The sequence below is a fragment of the Nicotiana tabacum genome, chromosome 19, assembly GCF_000715075.1.
Source record: "Nicotiana tabacum cultivar K326 chromosome 19, ASM71507v2, whole genome shotgun sequence".
Taxonomy (NCBI): Eukaryota; Viridiplantae; Streptophyta; class Magnoliopsida; order Solanales; family Solanaceae; genus Nicotiana; species Nicotiana tabacum.
The window spans coordinates 114,899,226-114,909,429 of NC_134098.1; the positions used below are offsets into that span (position 1 = coordinate 114,899,226).

Consider the following 10,204-nt stretch of genomic DNA (forward strand, 5'->3'; position numbering starts at 1 on the left):
GCACAACTTGCTCATGTTCTTGCTATGCCAAGTCAGTCTTACTACACTGAAGATCGCTATGGGAATATTAGAAAGAGCACAAAAGAATTGCTAAATGAAGCTTTGTATTAGAGTGAACTTGAATTGTTTTCTTGGTGAATTACAAATGAATGACCCCCTTTATGTACTAGTCTCCTATGGGCTAGTATGTAAATATTAATTGTTATATAAGTCCTTAATATTTACAAAATAAGGGCTTTCTGTAGAACTATCTACAAACTTAGAAGATTACAAAGACTTTTCTAGCAAATTCATAGGGATCTAGGGTATTCATACGGAAATATCTATACTTTTTTAGAATCTTCTTACAAATACTAGTATTTCTCGTATGTAAGCTTGCACATGACATTAATATATATCAAATGGCGCTTATGTGGCATGATGACACGCGGGTCATTACACAACTCTAAAATTACCCGTAAAATCCAAATGGCACCTTAATCTACTTGGTGCGAGTTAAGCCCATCACAAAGTTATAAGTTTGTAGCTTGATTGATTCTGTTTTCTCTATTTTAGTTGCGGAGAAAATGGAGATTCTGTAAATTTCTGCCGACAGCGGTCCCTTGTTATATCTCAATCAAGTACGCTCCGTACAAATTATGTTCCCCCGTTAAAGAAGCCATGGGCAGCATTCCTAATTTTCTATTCCTTTGTCCCCACAATCTTGAAGCGAGCAGCTCAAATGGGGTCATATATAATTGTCGCCTATCGATACCCAAGGTGAATATTTATCTTCTCAACCCCTCATTCCAGATACTATTTTTTTTCTCTCGCCAGTCTAGGGTTAGTGAAGGTCGCAATTCAATTATCTGATTTTAGGGTTGTGGTGCACTGACATTTTTAACATGAAATGCTTATAGACTTGCTTATGCTCATCCATCTAGTAACCTCAATAAATAAATAAAGTAAAATTTCATGGCCTTTTACTTGAGCATTTTCCCCTTATTCCAGTTTCATAAGCATAAATAATGAAGAGCTTCGCTGCAAGTCTGCTCTCACTAGCTTCAGTTTGGATATTGTAAACAATAATCTAAAATTATCTTGTTGTAATATGTCTGCGTTTGGACATAAGAATTGTAAAATTCTTTAGAAAGTGCATTTTTTTTAAATTAAAAATGATATTTGAAAATTAGAGTTGTCTTTGAACACGAATATAATTGTTTTTGAATTTTATGAGTGGTCTGAGTAAAAATTTTGAAAAATAGTTTTTTGGAGTTTTTCAAATTTTCGAAAAAATTTCAAAATTCATGATTAAATGAAAATTAGAAATTTTATGGCCAGACATTGATTTTGGAAAAAAGTAATTTTTTTTTATGGCTGAACTGGCTAAGTTTGCACTTGTTACCATTAGAAAAAAAGTAATAATTGAAGTATTGGTAATCCGCATTCCGCACACACAAATTTAAAATTATAGATCTATCTATGAGTATGGAAGCCTTCATCTATGTGGTGTCGCCCAGAACTGTCTGCTTATCGACTGTTTAAATGAGAAGGGAGGGGCCGGCATGCAAGCTGATACTTGTTTTATTTTGTTTTCCTTGACAGCGGTTAAGAAATATACATATTGACATACAAGAAGGTGTTTGGTCTATTCTGAAATGGTTATACCATAAGGAGTTAGCTGGAGTTTACCTAGGTGATAACATGATATGTCTGATAGCAATAAGCAAATCACCGAAATAATTTGGCAAGACTCTATAGAGTTGGGATGCAAGTCATTGATGAACTCATTGTTGAAGGAACCAAAGACGAATTCATGATTTAAACTTTATTGGTTCGGTATTTAATTAAGGTTTTTAAGACTCACAGTACTTTTAGAATTATGTGTTCAGATATAATATTTATTGAATTTCTTAGTGAGGTTTAACATATTTATTTACACCGTGCGTCAACAATATTGGGTTCGGATGAACCCGTTGCCGGAAAGCTGCATCTTCCACTGGGAGGAACATAAATATGGAACAATCAAGATTTCACTAGACCGATCCCAGTCAAACACGCAAAGTGTTATGAAAAGTTACTGTTTTATGATCACAATTCTCTTGAAATTCTAATTACGCCTCTATGTATGTGTTACTTGTGTCTTCATGTAAAAAATGTATGTGTTACTTTTGCCTTCTTGTTAGATGTGATGATTTTTAATCTAATTTAATTGTATGACGACGATACCATTTTAACATCTGCACTGGTATAACACTCATATGATGCATATGTGGGGCCTTGAAGGAGTAAACTTTACTTCAATATACTGTAAAAAGCAGTGAGACATATTTAGGAGAGGCAATAAAAGAACAAAGTTCTAAATGGATGAGAAAGAAAAAAGGAGAAGAGCCAAGTACTATTTGGCTATTCTTGTGTCTTTAGCTGCACCTTTAGTGATTGAACTTTTCACTTGTTGGATACAGGAATGCACTTCATAATCCAACCAATAGGCCATGAAAGTGAAGAAATACCCATGCATACGGCCCATTGCCTCCAGTTCAGCCTTTCAGTATTGGCAAACCTCCTCAGGAATTCAACCATAATTACCTGGAGAAGTATTGTCATTCCCACTATCCCAATAAACAGTCTGTTCTTCAGTATTCCATGGAATATGTTTTTCTTCTCCAACTTCCTGGCATTGAACTCATTGAAGATTTGACAGAAGACGAAAGTGTTGAAGATCAAGGTGTCTTTTACCTTCTTATTCACATGAAAGATGGCACTTCCTTTGAACTGCAGGATCAATAGCACTGTTACCTGGTATAAGGCTTGAGCAATGATATTCCTCCACATCACAGCAGTTATCAAAGGTTCAGTTCGCCCAACTGGTTTCTTGTTCATTAGTTCATTACTGGGTCGCTCAGTTGCCAAAGCTAAGGCCCCAAGAGTATCCATTATGAGATTAACCCATAGAAGTTGGACTGCAGTTAGAGGGACTTCTCCAGATGATGCAGCAGCAACAAAGTTAATAACAAGAGCAGCAACATTTACTGTGAGCTGAAACTGAATAAACTTTTGAATGTTATTATATACGCACCTACCCCACTTCAAGACCGTGACCACTGTATCGAAATTGTCGTCCAAGATAACTATATCGGAGCTCTCCTTTGCGACTTCTGTGCCTTGGATTCCCATGGAAAGTCCAACGTCTGCTGCTTTTAACGCAGGAGCATCATTTGTTCCATCACCTGTTACTGCTACAACATGGCCTTTCTGCTTCAAGCATTCAACCATCAAAAGCTTGTCAAACGGTGATGATCTTGCCATCACGCGTATTCTTTCAACAATCTCCATTCTCTCTTCTTGTGAGTAATTCCTGAATGTCGATCCTTCAATTACTGCAATATTCAAGTCTTCACCTGGTTGGAGAATTCCACATTCAAAAGCTATTGATTTGGCTGTGAACACATTGTCCCCAGTAATCATTTTAATGCTAACACCAGCAGCCCTGCAGGATTCTACTGCCTCTTTTACGCCAGGCCTACATGGGTCCTTTAGACCCACCAGACCCAATAAGGTTAGTTCGGTTTCTTCAAGAATTTGACTTTGTGGATTGCTTTCTTTGCAAGCAAATGCAATACATCGCAAGCTCTTGCTTGCCATATATTTGATCTTCAACTCAAGTTCTTTTCTTTCTTCATGATCTATAGGTGCAATTATTCCACCTTTGACATAATAAGTGGAGCACATAGCTAGAATCATCTCTGCAGCACCCTTCCAATGTGTATAAACTTTCCCTGTACTATTTTTTATTACCAATAGCCCACTTCTTTTCTTTTGTGAATTGAAAACTTCAACATGGAGGATTCGATGCTCTCGATTTAATTCATTAAAGTTCACTAGTAAACTGGTCATGGCCCATGATAAAATCGCTTTCTCAGTTGGGCCACCAGAGATTTCTGGAGGACCAGAAGGTGACGTGTAAACTTCACCTGTAGTGTTCAAACCAGCAGCCTCTTGTAGCAGTTCAAGAACTTCAGGTGCTATCTGTGATGTCGTCATAATCATATCTGTTCCTAAGCAAAATTCAGTTACCTGAGGCAAAACCAGAATTTTGCTTTGATGAGTTCAGCTTTTAAGTTCTTACTATCGAATGCATTGCAGTTTTAAAATTATGGATTTAGAATTTAATATTTGTTGCAAGTATTTATGCTCCGTATTTAAGTTAGTGGGTTCAATTGACAAGGCTGCATCCGCCTTTGGTTACCTGCATCTGGTTTAAGGTGAGAGTGCCGGTTTTGTCTGTGCAGATGGTAGTTGCTGATCCCATTGTCTCACATGCAGATAGCTTACGGACCATCGCATGATCCAGCATCATTCTTCTCATAGAATATGCCAAAGTTAACGTGACAGCCAATGGCAGACCTTCTGGAATTGCAACCACTATGATGGTTACTGCTGCAGCAATTATGCGAACCAAAGAATTCATGATATCACCTGCTTTGGTTTTGCTTCCTATGAACTCCTGATGACCATTGTCATCTTCGCTATGTCCTGTGAAATAACGGATCAATAGAGTGAGTAGAACAAGAAAAGCCACCAATAGACCAACGCTCCCAATATACTTGGTAAGCTTGTTTAGCCGATGTTGCAGTGGGGTTTCCTCATTCTTGTCATCTGTTATATTGCTCATCATCTGACCCCATGCATTATTTGTACCCACTGATGTGACAAGCATGTGTCCATATCCGTCCATTACCTTTGTTCCGCAGACCAGAAAGGGATTCTGTGTCTTGTTTATTTGAACGTGGTCACTTTCACCTGCTCGATTTAGAATTTAAATTTAATGAGTTAAAAGTTCCGAGCTCTTTAAAATATAGGTTCAAAACTTGAATATTTATACTACTTATTAGGGTTTTTCACATATATATTTATTGGTTTATACTGAAACAACGTAGGTCTGTCTCTATTCACCTGTCATGCTGGACTCGTCTACTTGCAGCGAGTGGCCATCCAAGAAGAGTCCATCTGCTGCAATTTGATCGCCAATTTTAAGACAGACAACATCACCAACAACTATTTCAAAGATTGATACTTCCTGTCTGCGTCCGTCTCTCACTACTTCCACTTTTATATCTTTGCTTTCATCCGAGAGCTTCATAAATTGCCTGCTTTGTTTGAAGTTGCTGATGGAAGAAACTGCAAGGACAAGAACAACCGCAACGATGATGCTTCCGCCATCATACCATCCTTCCTTGGGTCCGTGCTGTTTAATTCCAAAGCCGAGGGAGAAAACAGCACATACCAGAAGGATGATAATGGTTGTGTCTTTGAAAGCTTCAAGTACAAAACTCAAGAAACTCTTGGCTGGTGGCTTCTCATAAATGTTGGAGCCGAAAGTTTTCTTTCTTTGTTGTAGGTCATTCTCGTTCATTCTTAAACCTGACTTCTGGTCTGATCCAAGAATTTCTTCGATTTGCCGCACCCCTCCAAATTGGAGGAGGCCATTGAAGTCTTTCTCTCTGACCAACTTGGCAAGTGCTTCCTTGTTGATGCCATGAAAGAGTTCTTCTTCCTTATGATCATTGATGCTTTCAATTTCGATAACGATAGATGGATTGCGCAACAACTGAGAAAGGATTAATGTGTTTCTACCAATCTTTTTCTTGGTCAAGAAAGCCACAAAATATATGGCTCTAAAAACCAACTGCAACCTCTTCTGGGGTTTTAATTTCCCCAGGGAACTGTCATTGCTTAGAAATATTATGGCATCACTGTGTTTGGGTGAGTGGAGAGCCATAGAGGATTAGCACACAAAAATATAGCTATGCTTTTCTTTTCTTTTCTTTTCTTTTCTTTTCTTTTAACTGCTGGCAAATATTGAATTTTTGCAACTTGTATGCATTAGTAGTACATATATAACCAAGGAAGCAAGTAATTTCCCTTCAACTTCCGAATTCTCATTCAAGTATTCTTACTGAATTACCAGTAGTTTATTAGGTGATACGTACGCGTTATTCCTAAAAACGATGCAAGAGATAAGGAAAGGAAAATGTGAAGAAATTACGGTTACATATTCCATGCAATAGTTTGTTAATGTGTAACAGATGATGAGTCAATTTCTTTAATAAAGAACGTATTTACTTCACTTCGTGAAGAAGCAAGCATTTTTGTTTTACTGAAAATCTTCCTCTACAATGCTAACAAGTTATAGCAAAAGACATTGGATTCTGCAGTGCATCTGAAAATGGATGTTAGTTAAAGATATGCTCAGCCTTTGTTTTTTTCTTTCTTTCAAGGTAGCTTTTTAGTTATACTCGCGTTTTAAAAAGAGAGTTTTTCAACAACCTTTTCAACTACTAGAAACAAAGCTCGTTGGTTCAAAAAATAAGTAGTACTGTACTAATATATATTGTTGAATCCTACTATTCGTTGATTATCAGTGAGCTTATACTATCACCCGTTTTATACGTGGTGAATCCCCTTAGGTGTGGCGCTTCTCAAGATCCCGCGTGAATGCGAGATGCTTCGCACATAAGGTTATCTAATTTCGGTGAAATTCTTGGTGGATTATAAATTGTGAAATTCTTGGTGGATTATAAATGGGGCATCTGCATTATTGTTTGTTCTTTGGAAAAACTTCATATACTGTTAGACGCTATCTCAAGAAAAGTATGTCCATTTCTTCCATTAGTAGTACTAAAACGTCACTTGAAATGATGTCATGACGTTATCGTCATTGCATGCATGGATCGAAGTCAGTCTTCTTTGAAGTATTATTTTGTTTTACTAAATATAGCTGGAACTTTTTTTTTTTTTTAAAAGAAGTGAACGTCTAAATATCGTTGAACAGCCACTATTTTGTGTTTTCTCAATTGAAGAAGGGCCTTCATTTTTCTGTCTAACATTTTTAACTTTCAATTTATGAGGATCGAAAATTTAGAACATGACAAGGGGAAAGAAAAGAAAATCGTTCTCCTATATTTTGGTGTCAAGAAAAACATTTGCGAAATTAAACAATCATAACTTAGCCTAATATATACTCCCTCCGTTCCAATTTATGTGAACCTATTTGACCGGATACGGAATTTAAGAAAAAATGAAGTCTTTTGGAATTTGTGGTCCTAAACAAGTTAAAAAGGGTCCCAGAGTATTTGTGTGGTTATAAAAGCTTCTCATTAAGGGTAGAATTGTAAGTTTAAGCAAAATTATTTTCAAATTTAGAAATGAGTCATTCTTTTTGGAACGGACCAAAAAAAAAATAGGTTCACAGGAACGGAGGGAGTATATAGTAATGAATTTAGGATGCATGTGACAAGGTACGACATATACATATATGTATGGCTATAGAGCATATTAACTAAATAAATACTCCCTCCTATTTGTTTTAGATTACGCTAGGAGGAGAAGCGTCAAATTAAAAGTGAATCAGAATTATTGTAAGGAAAAAATAAGGGGGGGGGGGGGAGTGAGATTGGACGACTCGATGGCATAAAAAGTAGACCATACAGTATAACGAACTAAAAAGACTTCGATTAGGTCTTTCTTTAACAAATTTGTTGTTTTCAACTTTTTTCCATTATATTTTTTATATTGACCAGTTATCTATTTTACCTTTTAATTCTTCTTCTACAAGCTTTCTCTTATATTTCTTCTTAGTAGGGAACACACAAGTAGAGTAAAATTGGGAAAAGAATAGGTATTGCAATGGAATATTCTTAATCATACATGAGCTGAAGAATTTGCTGTTTATTCCTTTGTTATTTTTTTAAACATTTAATGTGAAGTCCAAGTTTGGTGAACTGCAGACGTCAGTGGTAACAATTCTAAAATATAGATTATATTAAATAATAGTAACTAACGATTACAACTTAAAGATGTAGAACATCATTAACGGAAATACAAAATACAGAAGTTAAGTAAGATAGGAGAGATCCAAAGAAGGGGATAAGAAGCTAGACTTAGAATTGGGGATGAGAGGACTCAGACATTTTACTCAACAATAATCGGCTCTTATTTTTGGCCTAAGGTACTGCTATTTATTAATTCCTCATACCTCACATGTTCCTAACCCGGGTCTCACAAATAAGTTTTTAAGTTTCTATCCATGCCCTCCCAAATATTAACTATGTTCATAACAATACCCCCGTCCTCAATAAGAACCTTGTATGCAAGGTTCAGGATAGGAAATTCTAATGAGAGAACATGAGCATTTGTGTTGGCTTGCACCATTGAAAAGGATTCCCATATGTAATCTTTCATGGCCATCAGTGTAGTATCAGATATTGATTCAAATGCAATGGCACTATCATGATCCACAACTATCCAACCATGAGAAAGTGGAACATTCAATAGAGAAAAAGTCATCCCAGCAGCCATACCACTTAGGCACGTCACTTTAGTTGTACGTGAAAGCAAAGTAGGGAACTCATCACAATGCCATATAGAAGCTTGACCATCCGCAGAATATCCAAAAGGAAGAGCTTGCTGGGCACTGCCAATTGCATTACATTGCAGTTGTGTGGCTGTATGTTCATCACTGTCCCGAAAGAGGGAGCATTTCGTTTCTTGGTGAAATCCACCTGGATCTAAAGCTTGCTGCCATGTCACAATGTCCGGGTCACTGAAATAAAAATAAACTACCACTATGCCCTAATAGCTTTTTGCTTTATCATATAAAACAAAGCGATTACTCGATCGATGCAACTTTAAAGCTTCACCAGTATCTAATGCATACCCAGGAATGGCAAAGGTGCTTCCCCTGCCAAAGTGAATAAAACTAACTCTTTTTGCCTGAGCAGAGATAATAAATCAGTATTCTTGTGGCGAATTGAGTTTCTGCAATGCCGCATGAGGTTCACAATTTAGAGAATGCCCCTCATGAACATGAATCCGATGATACGAGTCAAAAGCAGTTGGGTGATGCTTAAATCTAGTTGCTAATGCGGCAAGAATGTCACACATTAGAGCACCACCAGTTGCTAGTCCATTCACGATTCCCCCACGATCATGCTGGATAATTATCGCGTTCAAATTATCTTCAGTTGTTGGAAACATTTGGCCCGTAACAGCATTGTTCAATTTGTCAATCTCTAAATCCATAGCACAACACTCCGTACTTGTCCGCAGTTCAACATAGTGTACGACTTTGTTTAGGAAATCCAATAGGAAGGCGGAGAAAGGTGGTTTCTGGAGTCGTGGAGGCCAAGGCTGAATATTGTTGTGCCCCATTTTCTCGCAAAAGCGGGCCTTGACGTTATGACAACTCTTTTGGATGGGAGATAGAGTGTTAAAAGAAGAAGAGTCGCCACCTAACGATTTTTGAGGTGCGTTAGGGAACCAATTATGTAGATAACTCTGGTTGACTAGTTAACGCCACCAAAGATCGGGTAAGGGCTCGAGTTACCCCAAAGAGAAGGTGTTAGGCACTCTTCGAGGTCCATAACTGTGGGTTCCGACCGAACTTAAGACTATGTGGATTATAATCAGGCAAGATAAACAAAGATAGTACGGGTCTTATGAATTTATTAACACAATGAGAAGCAAGGATTACAAGGATATAACTATTAAACCTATATTAGATGTTAAACGAATAAAGAAGAGAAGGGGGTCCTAAGTTTTTTAGCCTAAAGGATCACCCCGTGCAATATAAATAATACTTCGCAACTCCCTTAAGGTAGGGAGTTACTCATATTATTCAGCGGGCACAGACTATCACCTCCTGCTACCCGATTACTATATTAAAGTTGTTTACCTAAACGCTCTAATTTAATTCTAAGTCGTGCTCTATGCGTGCACTACCCGTCCCATACCTATGGTCCAGGAGGCATTGGACCTCTATTTATGGTGGTTCTAGACTTAACTTAGGCTGCTCAAAATGATAAAACTAGGCGGCATACAAAACAAATTGGACTTCAAATGAGAGCAGTTAAAGGCTCAAGTTAGGCTCCACACTTAGACAACAAATGCACGTAAAATAGGTTCTCACATTGAGCATTGGACAGTTTCAGAGCTGAAGCCAATTAGAAATCATTAAGCCCTATATACATGATTTCTATGTGACCTTGGATTCAAATGCGCATATATGACATTACTGCTTCTAGTGGCTTAGACGAGGAAGCAGTAAACCATTTGCTGTTAATGCTGGTTTTAGATACCAATTTTAGAAAGGTGACATTGTCCTACAGACATGATATCTAATAGTGGCATAGTTAAGCAAATGAAAATAGTTCTGGGAACCTAG

General features: G+C 37.3%; 1 protein-coding gene across 1 annotated transcript; it reads right to left on the reverse strand.

The window, feature by feature from the left end:
* Positions 1-2,252: 2,252 nt before the first annotated feature.
* On the reverse strand, positions 2,253-5,882 carry LOC107782005 (putative calcium-transporting ATPase 13, plasma membrane-type). Its single transcript, XM_016602838.2, has 3 exons — positions 4,936-5,882; positions 4,229-4,782; positions 2,253-4,056 (listed from the first exon to the last, which is right to left on the reverse strand). The coding sequence occupies exons 1-3, from the start codon at positions 5,759-5,761 to the stop codon at positions 2,428-2,430; spliced, it is 3,009 nt and encodes a 1,002-aa protein (XP_016458324.2). The 5' UTR covers positions 5,762-5,882; the 3' UTR covers positions 2,253-2,427.
* Between the last annotated feature and the right edge of the window lie 4,322 nt (positions 5,883-10,204).

Bases quoted from the DNA above. Each gene is read 5' to 3' on its own strand.
- LOC107782005 (XM_016602838.2), bottom strand. From the start codon at position 5,761: ATGGCTCTCCACTCACCCAAACACAGTGATGCCATAATATTTCTAAGC. The intron at 4,783-4,935 runs GTGAATAGAGAC...TAAATCGAGCAG, and splicing joins AGACGAGTCCAGCATGACAG to GTGAAAGTGACCACGTTCAA. The intron at 4,057-4,228 runs GTAACCAAAGGC...GTTTTGCCTCAG, and splicing joins TCACCTTAAACCAGATGCAG to GTAACTGAATTTTGCTTAGG.